This window comes from Enhydra lutris, unplaced genomic scaffold, assembly GCF_002288905.1.
Source record: "Enhydra lutris kenyoni isolate GAN:26980312 unplaced genomic scaffold, ASM228890v2 scaffoldscaffold64, whole genome shotgun sequence".
NCBI lineage: Eukaryota > Metazoa > Chordata > Mammalia > Carnivora > Mustelidae > Enhydra > Enhydra lutris.
This window is the reverse complement of record NW_019154148.1, coordinates 1,756,745-1,774,793: the sequence shown is the minus strand read 5'-3', so window position 1 is coordinate 1,774,793 and position 18,049 is coordinate 1,756,745. Positions and strand designations below refer to the sequence as shown.

The 18,049-nt window shown below is 39.8% G+C and overlaps 1 protein-coding gene across 2 annotated transcripts in view; it reads left to right on the top strand.

Moving 5' to 3' along the window:
• The first annotated feature begins 11,233 nt into the window (after positions 1–11,233).
• Positions 11,234–18,049, top strand: part of LOC111158846 (Dmx like 1) — a 125,725-nt gene continuing 118,909 nt past the window's right edge. For both annotated transcript variants that reach the window (XM_022521130.1, XM_022521129.1), the window contains exon 1: positions 11,234–11,558. In XM_022521130.1, the coding sequence (XP_022376838.1) occupies positions 11,472–11,558 (87 nt within the window). In that variant the 5' untranslated portion in view covers positions 11,234–11,471. The remainder of the gene's footprint in view (positions 11,559–18,049) is intronic.

The following is an 18,049-nucleotide window of genomic DNA, read 5'->3' as shown; positions in this document are numbered from 1 at the left end:
GGTTGGCTAGGAGATTGAGTCGCTCATGGTGGGCTAATTCTTCACGGCCTTGTAATTTTCTTTTTCCTTTTTTTTTTTAAATTTAATTTATTTATTTGAGACACAGAGAGAGTGAGAGAAGGAGCATGAGTGGTGGGGAGGGACAAAAGCAGGGGGCCAAGGGAGAGGGAGAAGCCTACTCCCCACTGAGCAGGGAGCCCACTGAAGGGCCCGATCCCAGGACCCTGAGATCAGGACCTGAGCTGAAGGCAGACACTTAATTGACTGAGCCACCCAAGCAGTCCAGAGTCTTGTAATTTTCTTCATAGTTTTCCACTCTCAGGACCCAGCTTGAGAAAATGATAATGAATGGATATAAAGGCAAAGACAATTTATAGATATTGTTGCCAGCCCATGCCTTCTTACAACCTCCCTGTGAGCTCCTGAAGTTCACCCATGACCTCCTAAAATTCTAAATCCAATGCTCTTCTTGGACTTGATTTCTTTTTACACTCTGAGCAAAACACTTTTTCTTTTTTTTCGAACACCATACTTCTTAAAGTTCCTCCTATTGTTCCTACATGACCCTCCCACCTACCTGACTGCATTAGGGGAGTTGACCCCGTGACCATGGGTAGTCACTAAGCTTTAGTTCCTGGTTCTCCACTGTTGGCTTTCTTCTCCTTCTCTTCCCTGGAAACAACTTCCATTCCCTTCCTGAGGGTCAACTCTTGACACTTAACTCAATATCTCCCAGATTTGCATTACCAGCTGTGTAATCATTCCTGAACTACAATCCCAGCTCTCTGTCTCATACCTTGGATGTCCTATGATTACTTCAAATTCAAACACTAAAATCAGTCTTGGCCTTAACCACCTAAAAAGGCTTGTCCTGCCATTTTCTCCCCATTTTTCACTACATTACTACAATGTCATTTCCTTAATCATCCAATTCTGTTAATCAGCAGCCCGTCTCCTTTCCTACTCTTCTATGAGAAAGTTTCAAAATCTCCTACCCCTTTTTCTCCAGGATGAAAATGGTCTAAGCAAACAAATGTAGCATTTTAGACACCCAAGTTCATTACATACAGGAGAAAGAAACATGTAGAAATACCATCCTATACTATTTTTTAATTTCATTTTTGAAAACACAAACTTGATGAGATTGTTTTTCAGAACTATACACAGCAAAAGTGACATTTTCATATGTAGAAAAAAGCATTTCTTTTATCTACCTCAAGTTCTTAAAATTCAGGAATCAAAAGGCCTTATCTGCTGAAAATCCATTATTGACTCGGATAGATGTGCTTTAATTAACGCGCTGTTTACAACCTTGAATGCGTGTGCTCTCTCAGGATGCTTTTGATCCAAGAACTATAATCAAAAGCCTCTGCACTGAGAACATGGCAGTATGCTTTCAGAACACAGGGAAAGAAAAGTACCCTGACCATCTGAATCTCTTGCAATTTCAGGCACAGAAATGAGGGTTTTTAGAATGCTGCTTACTGAATTTCCTTCTCAAAAAGGTTCTCTGTTTCTTTGCTATAATGGAAAAATCAACAGATGAAATCAATTCACCTCTGCTTTCTTCTATTTGTTCAGAGCTCTGCCAGATTTTTTTTTCTGTGGAACTAATTTTCTTCCTGGTATCCATACTTTTGTTTAAAAAGAAAAAATCCGGGGCGGCTGGGTGGCTCAATGGGTTAAGCCTCTGCCTTTGGCTTGGGTCATGATCTCAGGGTCCTGGGATGGAGCCCCGCATGGGGCTCTCTGCTCAGCAGGGAGCCTGCTTCCCCCCTCTCTCTCTGCCTGCCTCTCTGCCTACTTGTGATCTCTCTCTCTCTCTGTCAAATAAATGAATAAAAAAATATAAAAAAATAAATAAAAAGAAAAAATCCTACCTGCAGCAATTGTGCCAAGTTATGTAGAGTTATATAGAGAACACTTTTCAGGAATGGTATTCTTCTTGGCTTTTTTCCTATTTGATGTTCTCTCCGCTGATTCACATGCTAATATTTTCCGGAGATTTAGGATAATTGGAACTCTCTTGCTTGGTGGACTGTAAGTTATTGCGTATTAATCTTGGGATTCAAAGTGAAGAAACAGAATTAAAACTCAAACCCATTTAAGAAAAAAAAAAAGCAGGTGGGGAAGATTTGGGGATCACATAACTGGGCAAGGTAGGCATGATGCTGGACTGAACCAAGAGTTCAAGTGAGGTTGTCATTACATCCTCATCATTCCAGTCAGAAATAGAACTTAGCTCTACTGTTCTCTGTCCATTCTTCTCTAAACGCTCAATCATCATCTCTGTTCAGGGACGATGGTCCTTTCTTTAACAAATTCAAGTGTTCTGGGGCACCTGGGTGGCTCAGTCAGTGAAGTGTCTGCCTTTGGCTCTGGTCATGATCTCAGGGTCCTGGGATGGAGCCCAGGTAGGGCTCTCCGCTCAGTGGGGAGTCTGCTTGTCCCTCTCCCTCTGCCCCTTCCCCTCTCCACTCATGCTCTTTCTCTCTCTCTCAAATAAATAAAATTAAAAAAAAAAAATCCAAGTGTTCCCTGCTAGCTGCAGCAGAAAAATCCCAGAGAAGGCTTCTGACTGACCCAGCTGGGGTCCATTCCTGAGTCAGTTACTGTGGCCAACGAACCGAAGGTAAGGCAGGACTGCCCAGCAAGTAAGGGCATGCACTCTGGTGGGATTTTGTAGATTTCTGTAGTCTACTTTGAACGTGCTCTCTGATGCTTGCCAGGCTTGTAATGCCTTTGTCATGAGAACTGCCACGGCCATTCCTCTCTTTGGTGTAGGGTCCTGGAGCCCAACCATCGACTAGAGAGAGGCAGTCCAGGTTGTGCTGACTTCTCATTTCATCCATCTCTCTCTAGAACCTATTTCTACTTCCCTAGACAGAAGGGGGGAAAATAAGGATATGCTCTCAGTCCACTTCTTTCTAAATTGGGGATTATTTGTGAGGATTCTTATGATTTGTCTGTAACTTTCAAGGATTGCTTCTTGGAGATGCAAATAGAACCACACAAAGCCTGAGTGGAATCTTGGGCTTTTGTAGGTGGCCATCACTTTTTCTGGTTTATCTCATGTGGTTATGTTGCTTCCCTAAGGTGATTGTTGCTGACAAAATTTTGCTGTTTTTAAATATATATATGTATATATACACATATATATAAATAATATATGTTAAGTATATGTAATATGTAATATAGTTATTTAGTTTATATATTTTTGGATGGTGCATGACCCAGTGTCATTCTCTCACCCTTAGGCAGAAATAGTCTCACTTTATATTACATAATTAAAGGGCCACTTTAAATGCTTCTTACCTAGACACAGATTGCTTCAAGGGCAACTTGCTATGTTGTCTGAGGCAGAAAAGAGGCCAGCAGTTTCTTTTGCTGGAAAATTTCATGTTCTACCTGGTCAGTTAATCCATACCACATACATGATTGAGTGCCCATAGTTCCTGACAAAGCTTTGTTTCTCTGTATACACTTTGTTTTCTTTGTTTCCAGAATATTTTGGTGTTTTGTAGTTACTTCTTCCCACACTAGAGAAACATTCCCAACATTTCTGTTCGTTAATTTACCTTCCTATCTATTCTCACCTTTTTAGCTAGGGGGACACGGTGGGTTCTGATGATTTCCAAATCATACTCCTCATTCTTCTTCCTTTTTTTTAGACTACTTTTTAAGATGTTTTAGATTTATAGCAAAATTAAGAGGAGGTCACAGAGATGTCCCAAATAACCCTACCCTCACCCATGCATAGCTTCCCCATTATTGACAACCTCCACTAGAATGATACACTTTTTTTTTTTTTTAACAACTGATGAACCTACATTGACACATCACAATCACCCAATGTTCACAGTTTACCTTAGGGTTCACTCTTGGTTTTATACCTTCTATAGGTTTGGACATATATCCATCCTCATCATATCACCTAGAATATTCCCCCACCCCACTTTAGAAAAGCCTCTGCGCTCCACCTACTCATCCCCAAGCTCCAACCCCCAACCCCTGGCAATCACTGATTTTTTTTTCTAAGATTTTATTTATTTATTCGACAGACAGAGACCACAAGTAGGCAGGGAGGCAGGCAGAGAGAGAGAGGAGGAAGCAGGCTCCCTGCTGAGCAGAGAGCCCTATGCGGGGCTCGATCCCAGGACTCTGGGATCATGACCTGAGCCGAAGGCAGAGACTTTAACCCACTGAGCCACCCAGGCGCCCCAATCACTGATCTTTTTATTTTCTCCATAATTTTGCTTTCTTCAAAATGTCATATAGTTGCGAGGATACAAAGTGTAGCCTTTCCAGATTGGCTTCTTTCACTTAGTAATATACATTTAAGAGTCTTCTATGACTAGGATGCCTGGGTGGCTCAGTTGGTTAAGTGTCTGCCTTCAGCTCAGATCATGATCCCAGAATCCTGGGATCGAGTCCCACATTGGGCTCCTTGCTTAGGGGGGAGCCTGCTTCTCCCTCTGCCTGATGTTCTCCCTGCTTGTGTGCTCTCCAACAAGTAAATAAATAAAATCTTAAAAAAAAAATTCCTTCATGACTTATCATGGTTTAATACCTTTATTTTAGAATAATGTTCCATTGTCTGGATATACCACAGTTTATTTACCCATTTACTCATCAGTGATTCCATAACACATACATGATTGAGTTCAAGGATTTTTTTTTTTTTTTCCCCTGCGGAGCAGAGAGCCCAATGCTGGGCTCGATCCCAGGACCCTGAGTTCCTGACAAGCTTTGTTTATATTCTATTTGAGGAATGCGTACACCTTCTGTTTTCTTTGCTTCCAGAATATTTTGGTGTTTTGTAATTATTTTCTCCGTGATTTGGCTATTATCAGTAACATTGTTATAAACATCTATGTGCAGGATTTTGTGTGGACATGAGTTTTCAACTGCTTTTGGTAAATACTAAGGAGCATGACTTCTGGATCATATGCTAAGAGTATGTTCAGCTTGTACGAAACCACCAAACTACTTTCCACTTTGAAAATTTGCAGTCCCACCAATAATGAATGAGAGTGCCTATTGCTCCATTTCCTCACCAGCATTTGGTGTTGTCAGTGTTTCAGATTTTAGCCATTCTAATACATGTATAGTAATATCTCAGGTAATTCGTTTTCTTATTGTTGAGTTTTAATAGTTCGTTGTATATTTTGGATAACAATCCTTTTTCAGATGTGTTTTTTGCACATATTTTCCCCCAGTCTATGATTTGTCTTCTCATTCTGTTGCTACGTCTTTCACAGAGCAAAAGTTTTGACTTTAACAAAGTCCACCTTATCTGTTTCTTTCATGGATCATGCCCTTGGTGTTGTATCTAAGAAATCAACATCAAACCCAAGGGCATCTGGCTTTTCCCCTATGTGATCTTCTAGGAATTTTATAGTTTTGTGTTTTATGCTTAGGTCTGTGACCCATTTTTGAGTTAGTTTTTATGAAGGTTTTAGGTCTCTGTCTGGATTAATTTTTTGGCCATGGTTGTCCAGTTTTTGTAGCACCATTTGTTGCAAAGACTATCTTTGCTCCGTTGTATTGCTCCTTTGTCAAAGATCAGTTGACTTTATTTATGTGGGTCTATTTCTGGGCTCTCTCTTCTGTTCCACTGATTTGTTTGTCTATTCTTTTGCCAATACCACATTGTCTAAATTACTGGAGTTTTATAATAAGTCTTAAAATTGTCTAGTGTCAGTCCTTCAGCTCTCTTCTTCTCCTTCAATATTGTGTTTGCTGGTTGTGCGTCTTCTTCCTTGCTATAAAACTTTAGAATCAATTTGCCAATATCCACAAAATAACTTGCTGGGATCTTGATTGTGATAATTCCTTTTCTTTATTACTTTTCCAGAGTCCACTGACCTCAGGTTCCTGGATTTAAAAAAACTGCCTGCTGTTGTCTTGCTTCTCTTTTTTTACACCTCCGCCTTTTATTCTAAACAAAAGGTCCCACATATTTATTACTAAACCAACCTGTTAGTGCAGAAACATAAAGAGAAGAGGCATATTCCCAATAAAACATGTCAAGCTGTCCAGATGGTAGTGATATTTTCAGTGATATAGTAAGATGTGAGTGACCTTGAAACAGCCTAAATGAGTGTCATCTCATGCGTGATTCCTTAGAGACCCAAAAATGTTCTTCTCCAAAGTCTCCTCTTGGTCTTGTCCCTTATTCTACTAGCAATTTTCATCTAAATCCATTGGAAAATGAGACAATTCCACTTTTGTTTCTTGGCCAGGAATTGTTTGATCCTGAAAGTCTTGTGAGAAGACACAGCAAAGAGTCAAGTCACATAACACAATGGCAGAGAAAGGGAGAGAGAGCAAAATTACTTCTCTTGACTTCTACTTCCCTCTAATGAAAATTCCAATTGGCATATGGAGCGTTATAGTCACATTAAAGCCACAATTGATGTATATGTGTGACTTATTTATAATTTCAAGACTTTCTGAGAAGTATTTGCCTTTGACCAAGTGAATAACTACCTAATTGGTAGATATCTACCTTTTCCTTTTGTGTGTCTCTTTCCCCTCCACTCTTAATTCTTCTGCTCTGTTTGGGAAGAATGTGGAGGTAAATCTGACTTCTCCCCCCACTGGTCTTACCCTTATTGTAGTAACCTTTGGAGATGCCCCCTGCCCCCCACATCAACTCTTGTGTGTTGTCCCAGCACAAAGTTGCATTCCTTGCCTGCCCTTGTTAACTTATTCTAATTTATTCACTTTGCCCCCTCATCCCCACCCCTCATCTGAGAAGGGAGTACTGTGCCTCTTCCCTGCAGCTTTCTGGTGTGGCCTGCGTAGGGGGAGGGCTTGGGTGCGGCCCAGTTGGAGGTTGATCTTGCTGTTTTTGTTTCTTCTTTTTGTGTGTGTTTTCTGGCATTTGCCGATGGAAAAGAAATGTGAGCAAAGCAAAGGAGGCGGGAAAATGAATCCAAACCCCAGTATGCCTGGTCTTACCCCACAACATTTCCCTTAGTGGTAGGAAAATATCAGGAGTCTCTTGGCTGGAGATGTTTATCTTTCAACAAACTATGGTCTCTCTAGTTTGGGAGTGGGTCAAAGTAAGGAAGTCAGCTTTTCTTCCATCTTTAGGAAGGGGAAAAGAAAAGTATTTGGGGAAGATGGCTCTTTTCCTTAGAAAAATCCCTGAAGATCCAACATAAAGAAGTCATCTCACCTTCTCTGTCTCTTCTCACACTGTCAGCAAGGGGGTAAGTGGTAGACTCTGATTGTATTCACTTTGGGATTCAGGGGTCTTTGGAGAACACTTATAGGGTCTTTGCAGCCCACAAAATCTGAGTTCAAATTCTTGGTTGATGATATGATCCAAATCTAATATGGTGTTGGAGAATATTTAGTCTCTTTTTTAGTTTAGGTTTCTTCATTTGTAATACAGTGTTTGTTGAGATTTAAATGAAATAAATAAAATACCTATGATAGTGTAGACTCGGTGTTCAATGAATAGTAGCTTTTATAAATAACTGCCCTTTAAGTGCTTATGGGTGGGAACCCTTCAGCTGAGCAAGTGAGAGTGAGCCAAGAGTATTTATTTAATGGCAATCTCCAAAATTTAGAGGCATTAGAATTAATGTTTCTATAGTAACAATACATAAAGGATGGCTGGGGTCCTACCTCATTGCTTGAATTTCTATTTAACCTGTGATCTCCATGATAGATTTTGCTATAGCAAGGTTGCTGTTGCCAGTCCAGACAAGTTCCTGGGGCAGTCAGTGTCTTAGATGCACAGACACCCTCATCTTAATTTTATGAAACAGGAAGTTCCAAATGCTTGTGTGAAATTCCAGCAACAGAGTCCCCCTGATTCGGCGTTTGTTACAGGATGAGGAACTCTGTTTACTTCCAGTCTCCTTCATCTACTGAATGTTGGCAGAGGGAACTGAAGCCCCTATTGGTGGCTCCCTTGGCACAGGGACTCAGAGGATAGGAATTTATATTAATGAGTTTAGGATGAGGGTGGCAGGGAGGGGGATAATGACAAGGATTTCAGGAGATCAGAGAGTGAAGAACAGGCATGAATAATTCTCAGTCTGAGTGGGCTTCCTACACGCTCCTTTTTTTGCCCCAGGGTCTCCGAGGTTAGTCTGTTTGCTGTTCTTTACACTGTCACCACTTATTAAGTCTAATTAAAGTCTCCCTTCCCCTTTGAGACTAGAATTTCTCCTGCCTTGTTCAATGGTTAATTGTATTCAACTCTGCATCTGTAGTATGAAAGCAGCCATAGATAATACCTAAATGATTATGCATGGCTGTATTCCAATATAATTTTATTTATGGGCATGTGAACTTTATGCGATTTTCACTTATCACGAAGTGTTCTTCTCTTGATATTTTCAACCAAAAATGTAAAAACCATTCTTAGCTTGGGCCTGTATAAAACCTGACAGTAGGCAGGAGTTGCAGAGGAAGAAAAAAGATAAATTACTAGCATTTAGTTATTTCAGTGAAACAGTTTATCTGCTATATATCATCTGACTTTTTTTTTATAAGATTTTATTTATTTATTTGACAGACAGAGATCACAAGTAGGCAGAGAGGCAGGCAGAGAGAAAGGGGGAAGCAGGCTCCCCACCGAGCAGAGAGCCCGATACGGGGCTCGATCCTAGGACCTTGGGATCATAACCTGAGCCGAAGGCAGAGGCTTAACCCACTGAGCCACCCAAGCGCCCCTTCTGCTATATATCAAAGACAAGTTGTTTAATGGGCAATTTAATAAAGTAGTAGGAGTATTTCTGATGAATAAGAAGCAAAAGAATACCCTTGCTTTTCATTAGGAACTGTAGTACCACAGTTTTAGATAGACTAGAATGTCCTCAGAACATCTGTCGCAGTCTCAAGCATCCCTGGAAAGTTTGATTTGGACTAGGGTATAACACCAACTGGAAAACATTAGAAAGAGTAACCATACATTAAAAGGTTAGGTTTATTTAGTAATAGTGATAATAATAATAACAACTAACATCTATTGAACTCTATGTGCCAAACACTGTTCTTATTTAATCCTTCTAGTGATTATATGAAGAAAGTCTGCTATTTTCTCTTGTTTATAGATAAGGAAAGTAAAGCACAGAGAGATTAAATAACCTGAGTGGTAAGGCTAGGATTCAAACTCAGGTAGTCTAACTCAAGGCTGAAGGAATTTAATAAAAACTAACAGATGTACTGAGTTGCAGGAATGAAAATGCCAAGCAAAATGTTGTTGATAGGTTAAACTTGCTGATTTTACAGATGAGGAAAATCAGTCTTAAAGTTAGCAAAACCTTTCCAAGGTCACACAGCTAATGTAAGATCAGGAGTAGATCTCAGATTTCCTAACTACTAGGTCACTCAGTTTCTTTAATTCTGCTATACTGCATGCCCTTGAAAACTAAAAACTGGGCAGGATAGAATGAATAAACACGTTTGGCCAGATACAATTTATGTAGGACACACACAAAAAACTTCAGTTAGAATCTAAAATATAAAATTAACTTAAAGCCACTCTGAATAAGATTTGAATTATAATTAAAACAGAAATTAAGTTGTATGTACATTAGGCCTCAATAAAAGTTTTTTAAAAGACAAATTAAGTTTTAAGTCCCTTATTTTTATAAAGAGACTGGGATAAATAATGGGATTTTATTGACATCGTTCAAATTAAAAGAGGGAGATGGCTCTTAAGCTTCTTTTTTAACTAACTTTTTTTTTTTTAAGATTTTATTTATTTATATGACAGAGAGATCACAAGTAGGCCGAGAGGCACGCAGAGAGAGAGGGGGAAGCATGCTCCCCGCGGAGGAGAGAGCCTGATGTGGGGCTCGATCCCAGGACCCTGAGATCATGACCCGAGCCTAAGGCAGAGGCTCAACGCACTGAGCCACCCAGGTGCCCCTTAAGTGACTTTTTACTGCAAAATAAAATGCACATTGCAAAAAAATTTCTTCGCAAAGCATAAAGGGATAAAATTAATACTCCCATCCAAGTATCAGAGTGAAGGTTTTTTTATTTTTTTAAACCACGACAAAAGTATATAAAAATCAATTTAGCAATTTTTAACAAAATACTCTTTTTAGGTGGAGAGTTCCTGTTCATATTCATCCGTTTCACATTTAACCCAACACCTATGCTGGGACAGACACTGCGCTAGACATTGGGGATACACAGTCGAAGAGGACAGTCCGTACTTCAGAGGCTTAAATATATGGAAGGAAACATATAAACAGATATTTTATCAACAATAACACAAGACTTGGGTCAAAATACACTGAGAGTATCCAGCAGTTGTAACTGTGACACTAATCTTTTGGAATCCTTAGGGTTTTTTCCAGAAACAAACGCTCAACGTAGGGTTGGTGCAGTAAGTATAGTCAGCCGTTCTTCAAAACCTAAGTTCAGGAAAATTTAGATGAAAACACTTGATTTTAACACTTGTCGAGTATTTAAGTCTCTCAAAATCACTCTGCTTTGCGAGTTGGAAAGGCGCGGAAGGCTAGAGAAACTATTACGCCGGGACAGAGACGCCAGAAGGGGGTCACATCTACTTGGGAGTCCCCAAGGGCCGCCGTGGGGGGGGGGAGCGGTGCTTGCTGGGACTTGTAGTCTCTACCAGGACGGAGTACACTGCACCTCCATTTATAACGCATTTCTTCCATTCACGCTTTCTGACCCGACGGATTAAGCCCCATCCTAAAGCATAATTCGACTACTTTTACCTCATTCTAGGCTCATTGTGTTTCTGCCGGGGTCCTTCTGTTCCGCACTCAAACCGACAGACTCAGTCACCAGCCTCCAAGCGATTGGCCTGTCCTCAGTGGTGGGCGGGGCCCCAGGTGGACTGGAGCTCATGATTGGCCAGCATCTGACTAGACGAGGCGTTTTCTTATCCACTTGCGGATCTGTAAACTGTGGTTAAAAAAAAAAGTGAGTCCTTTACCGCAGTATCCCTCTTCGCCTCGGGAAGTCTCGCGATATTTCGGCTGAAGGGACCTAGCGACGCGTAGTAAGCTGCAAAGGCCAGTGGGGGTGGCGGGCACCGGAGCCGGGAAGGGACAGGTCAGGCGGGGAAGGCGAGCGCGTGCTGTCTGCGCCCCTGGGGCTCGGTCTGGGCCAGCCACCCCGAGCCGAGAAGAACTGTGTGGATTGCGCGGCCCTCCTCCGGGCAGTCGGCCTGGGGTCTCGGCCCTTGAGTCGCCCCGGAGTTTCACCTGGGCCCGCGCGGGCTGTGACAGGTGCGCGGACGAGCGCCGCGCTGCGCCCTCCCGGCGGCCCGCCCCCTCAGGGCCTTGCCCGCCAGGGCTCGGGATGAACTGCGGGCCCCAGCTGAGCGGCTCCGGCTCCTGGCGCCTGTCGCTGCCGCCGTCGCCGCCCAAGACCGGCCGCCGCCCCTGAAGGAAGGAGGAGGGAAGCGGCAGCTGACCCTGGGCATGAGCCGGACGCGGCGTCCGTTGCTGGACTAGGACGCAGACATGAACCTGCACCAGGTGCTGACCGGGGCTGTGAACCCTGGCGACCACTGCTTCTCCGTGGGCAGCGTCGGCGACCAGCGCTTCACGGTGAGTGAGGGAGGCTCCCGCGTCGCCCGTGGCGGGTCCGCGCCCCTGAGTCAGCCGGGATCGGCCCAGACTCACGGGGCCGAGGCCAGGAATGCCTGGTCGCCCGCACTGGGGTCCCCAGGTCCCCCACGAAGGTCCCCGCCCCTAGGACCAGGCGGACCTGGCTTCTGAGAGCGAAGGAGGGAGAAAGGGAGAAACATGTCCGTCATCGAGGCACTGGGTCGGAAGTTAGAATGTTTTGTAGGATTTTTAAAGTTTCCAGTCTGACGTCCTTGGACTGGGGTGGTTTATCCAAAATCGTTTATCCAGAAATCGTCGTTGTAATGTGTATGAGGGCGTTTCGGTATCCTGCTCCATAGGCTTAAATTGTCAAGTGTAGAAATAGTTGAGATTGGTTTAATTTCTTTATACTAATTTAAGATCAAGTATCTTTGTGATTAAAAAAAAAGTGGGTGTCTTATAACAATTAATCGTTTGCTATCAACATCTAGCGCTGAGTAATCCAGTGAAAACAGTGTTTTCATGTAGTTTTCTTCATATTCACCAAGGAATAACTTTGGAAAGAAGAAGAGATTTTTCATAAGTAATTCTCTCCTGTCATTCTTTGAATTCCATATGTAACAGTTTAGAAATCCTGGGAAACTTTTGCTTATTTTAGATTGCTCACATTAATTACTAAAAGTTGCATTACAGTTTTTCCATAAAACTTCCCTGGTGTGTAGTGGTAGTTCCAGGTTAAGATTTACTGAACGTGACTAGTTTTTCATTGGTCTTCTCAGATACTGGAAGGAGGAAGGCCCCAAACTTCTAGCTACTTAACAGTGCAGTGGCGTTTTCTGCTTTAACTGTAGTTTTTATAATAATTTCACACTGTAAGTAAGTACTGCATATGATACCCATTGTCTAAACGTATTTATAATACTGAGGATATTTGCCATAACTTGAGTTGTTATCTCTTCGTTAAGAATAAAAGTAAAACTTAATTTTACATAAGCAAGTGAAACTAAGTAAACAGCCTAACAGATCCCCTAGGGTTTCTTCTGTTTTACTTATGAATTATTTTGTGGTCTTTGTCAGTCAAAATAAATCTTAGATTAAATAATAGTGATAATTTAACATGGTATAGGAATTTCATACCTAAATTGTGCTTTTAGATCTGTGACAACTAAGTACTCATTCTCAGAGTATGTACCTCCTCTGTGGAGAGATTCATACATACCTTAGCTTGCATTTGACAGTACCAATTTTGAGATTCTGATGGTAAATGTTAATCTAGCCTGAATGCTCAGGGGGAGAGTGAACTCTGAGGGTCTTAGTGAGCTACTCTAGACTCCCTATAGCTGGACATTGTCTCTGCTCTTGGTATTAAGATGGAAGAAATAAGCAGCATCCTAAAGGGGTTTTCTAGTGGGAGATTATAGGATGGTAACATCTCCTAAAGTTGTATGAGTGCTTTCTCCAATGCAAATTCTAGCAACTTTTCCTAAGAAAGCTTTTGGTATATATGCCATAGTGTGAACTTTAAAGTACGTACAATATACTGGCCTAGGTATACACCTAGATGACCCCTCTAAGTGTTTATAAAAACTTGGTGAATGCTTCCGTGTTATTTTAAAGAAGAGGTGAGCTAATAAACCAGAGACTCTATGTGGTTATTATACACCATCATGTAGCTTCTTCTGTGACCTTATTTTAAAATCTATTTCCATAGACCAGATTTTTTTTTTAGATTTTATTTACCTATCTTAGAGAAAACGAGGGAGAGAGCACCTGCGACCAGCATGTAGTGGGGGGAGGGGCAGCAGGAGGAGGAGTGAGAGTCTTAAGCAGATTCAGTGGCCCTGAGCCTGAGCAGGACCTCAGCATAGAGGTTAGGGAACAGGGGCTCAATCTCTCCACCTTGAGATCCATCCTGGAGCCAAAACCAAGAGTTGGACCCTTAACTGATTGCCCTCCTCAGGTGCCCCTCCATAGACCAGACTTTAATCATCTCCTACCAAGCCTACTGCAGATTTCTCCCACATCTCAGGAAGGATTCTAGTAAATTAGATAAAAATAAATTTTTCATTTGTTTAGTATAAAGATACTCTATTGTTCTGTAATTTGGGTGGTAGTTTAGGGATTAACAATCATCTTCTTCCTTTGTACCCAATCCATCCTTGACCCTTTAACATTATGTTGCTTGTTCTATTACAAACTTTCTTGCCTTATTAAGCTTTGCCTTGTAAGTTTCCTCTACACCATATATATATATCTTAAATTTATCTCTTTTGAAATTGCCTGTTTTTCATGTTAAAAAGCAGATCTATTTATTTTGACTCCTTCAATTTTTTTTTTTTTTAAGATTTTATTTATTCACTTGACAAACAGAGATCACAAGTAGGCAGAGAGGCAGGCAGAGAGGAGGAAGCAGGCTCCCCCCCTGAGCAAAGAGCCCGATGCAAGGCTCGGTCTCAGGACCCTGAGATCATGACCTGAGCTGAAGGCAGAGGCTTAACCCACTGAGCCACCCAGGCACCCCGACTCCTTGAATTGTTTTTAACTGCTTCTGATTTTGACTTCTTTGATAGAAGATAGCAGACATTAATGGTATGTACAGACTTAAAAAAATCTCTAAATTTCAGTTTGACTTGAGGGAGAGACAGATCTTCCACTTGGAGGCCCCTTTGAAGAATGATTTTATTTCTCTTGCACTTCATGCCTTTTGTGAAGAAATACTGTGTAATTCCTCCCTTCTCATGTTTGCTGATAACTTACCTGTTCTTGTTTTGAAAGATTGCAAGTAATGAGATCCTGTTTCTCAAAGGAAGTCTGACAGGTTTTAAATTGAAATGAAATTGAATGCCAGCTCTCATGGATTCTAGGTTTTAAAATATGTACTTATTGATATAATTTATTTGTCTAAGTATTAGCTAACATTTTACTGCTTAAACTGACATGGAGTATTTTGACTTCCCTCTAGTAGGCAGTGACCATGTGTCTTATGCTGTCAAACCACTTTATTTGTATCATTATATTATTAACCAGTATTGCCTTGTGTCTCCCATGGTTTCATTATGACCATATAGAACAGTGATTAAGGTATTGGTGGCTCCTATTAGTAGAGTTATTACTTGGGTTTGATTTCCAGCCTCGTCCCTATGTTTAGCTGTACATCCGTCTGCAAGTTCTTTTAAATTCCTTTTTTCCCTCATCTGTAAAATGGGGCCAGAGTAGTACCTATTCATAGGGTTGTTACGTGAAAAAGTGTTAAGTTCTGTTCATTGTTAGTATATGTAAAACCCTCAAAAATGTCAATTATTATAAAATTAAAGTTTTACTCATACTAATGCTTGGCACATAAATATTGGTTGAATTGATGAATAGTACTTAAAGAAGCCTTGTTGCAATATAATTAAAAGTCTGTGTTTTAGAATAGCTTTAATAATTTAGATTCGAGTCCAAATAAAATGTTTCTATTAAAGTTCCTTTAGACTTTGTTCATTTACTTCTTAGCAATAGTTTTCCTGCACACTAAGCAAAAATTCTTTATTTTTTCTTTCTTTACCTGAATGCTTCCCTCAGTCTTTTTTCCTTGTTAATTTCCTGCTGTTTATTAGAGTGAAAATATGTGAGCAAACTGGTCCTGATCTGTTGACAACTTTTGTTTTTAGAATAAAAAATATTTTGTTTATGAAAGGCAAGTAGTTAAAAAGAGGCACAGTTAGTTTGAATCTAGATTTTCTAGTATTGCTGTGCATACTGATGACATGTGCTTTAATATACAATAGATTTTTTTCTTCTCATTTCATTGTTTATGGTTAGTGTTGAAACTGTTTCAAATGAAATTGAAAGGGAGTTAATTTATAAGAGACAGACTGTGTTAATATTTAGGACTTCCTGTCTCTAGTTTGTAATTTAAACATCTTTGCTATAGGAGAGAAAACAAACATGTTGGAGCTCCAGGCTTCCTTTCGTGTTAGACAACCCTGTATTCACAGTCAGGGGACCCCAATTAGAGGTCAAAAGACTGATGCAGCTATCTGGTTGGTAGAGAAATGGAGGCTAAATTAGCATTCTTCTTCCTATGTCTGTCATAGTAAGCATCTTTTAGTTTAGCTTTTTGTTTTGTTCACTCTAGGGAAACCTTTATAGGTGGGAGGATAGAAAGGGTTTTTTTGTTGTTGTTGTCTGGGTTTTCTTTTTTTTGTTTTTGTTTTTGTTTTGTTTTGTTTTGTTTTTTTGGACGGGACTTACAGGTCTTTGTAAGGGGAGAGAATACAGGAAGGGAAAGTTTGATACTATTTACATATGGAAAGAGATTTTTGTGGTTCTCATATGCCATCACAAGTACATCAGACTTCTTAAAAACTGGCCTATTTTAAAATACTGGGTTTTAAATAGTATTAAAGTACCTTTAAGATTATTGAAGCAAAATTAAACTTCAACATTAGATGTTTAAAAATGAGAAAAATGTTAATTACAGTATTTTACAATTCAAGTCATTTAACCAGGAAATATACCAAGAAGAAGTTCCTTAGGATATTTACCTGGTATGGTTGGTAAAAACAGAACAGTGAAAACAAGAAATCCAAGTGTTTTACAGAAATCACAATACTTCCAAGTTTGAATACCAGCTGTTACAGCCTTGGATAATTTTTGAAATTTAGAAATTTGAGAAGGTTTTCTGTCACAATTTTAAGTAAAAAATCGTGATTATATGCTTGATAGCACGTTGAATTCAGTTCTTTCTGGGCATCTTGTTTAGTCTCAAAATTAGTAAACCTAATATTATAGGTACCCAACAAAAGACTTTTCACTTGTTAATTTAATTTTCATTGATTAGTAATAGATTGTCCTCATTACAGATCTCTTGACAAAAGCAGCTAATGTATCAATTATCAGTATATGCACATTAATTTTGGAGACCAAATAGCATGGCAGTTTATTTGATAAATCAGTGCTATTCTTATGGTTTTGAAAATGTCATACAATATAGTCAGGACACCTTGGAGGGAAATTTTGAGAATTTATTTTAGAAAAATCTGTCAAACTAGTTTTAAATTTGGTCTTAAAAATACCATGTATTGTATTACTTCTTAGGGTTTTATTTAAAGCAGGTTGATGGATTGTTTAAAGAATAAAGCGGTACATACTTAGCTCACTTTAAAGCTGTTTTCCCTGTTTTTTGCGGGGAGAGGGCTTGGTATACTTCCATGCTTTTTACCTCATCATGTTGTATAAGCTACAGAGAAGACTGAATTAATTTTAATAGTCTTCTAGAACTATGCATAAGAAGATGTGTCTATTTTAAGTGATTCTTGAGTGATACCCAGATTAGATTATCTGTATAGCTTTATGTCCCCCCCCCTTTATTGAGATATAATTGCCTTATATCATTGTTTAAATTTAAGGTCTACACTGTGATGATTTGCTACATGCATATGTTACAAAATGTTTATCACAGGCTAGTTGACATACCCTTTACTTTGCATCTTTTCTATTTTGTTGTTGTTATGGTGAGAACATTAAAGCTTTACTCTTAGAGCAACTTTCAAGTACATAGTACAATATTGTTAACTGCGGTTACCATGCTGCACATTAGATCCCTGGAACTTACTTATCTTACAACTGAAAGTTTGTACCCTTCGACCAAAGTCTCACATTTCACCACCCCACAACCCCTGGCAACCTCCATTCTTTTCTCTATCTCTATCAGTATAATGTTTTTAGATTCTGTGCATAAGTGGAATACATAGATTTGTCTTTCTCTCTTTGACTTATTTCACTTAGCATTATGCTGTCATGGGTGTCACAAATGTCAGGGTTTTCTTCTTTTTACGGCTGAATACTGTTCCATTGTGTATATATACCCTATCTTCTTTATCCACCCATCTGTAGTTAGACACACTTAGGTTGTTTCCATGTTGTGGCTGTTGTGCATAAATGCTGCAGTGATATGGGAGTGCAGGTATTTAATTGAGACAGTCATTTTATTGTCTTTGGGTATATACCCAGAAGTTGGACTGCTGAATCATATGGTAGTTCTATTTTTAATTTTTTAGGAACCTTCTTACTGTTTTCCATAGCATCTGTAACAGTTTACACTCCCAACGAGAGTACATAAGAATTTCCTTTGGTCTGTGTCTTCACCAACACGTTATCTCTTATCTTTTTGACAATAGCCATTTGGTGATATCTCTCTGTGGTTTTGATTTGATTTCCCTAAGGATTAGTAATGAAGAACTTATTTTCATGTACCTACTAGCCACTTGTATATCTTTTTTTGAAAAATATCTATTCAAGTTCTTTACCTTTTTAAAAATCAGATTGTTCTTTTGCTATTGAGTTGAATGAGTTCCTTATATACTTTGCATATTAATTCCTTATCAGAGATGGTTTGCAAAATTTTCTCCCATTCTGTAGGTTGACTCTGCATTTTATTTTCTTTTGCTTTGCAGAAGCTTTTTAGTTTGATGTAGTCCTACATGTTTATTACTGGTTTTGCTGTT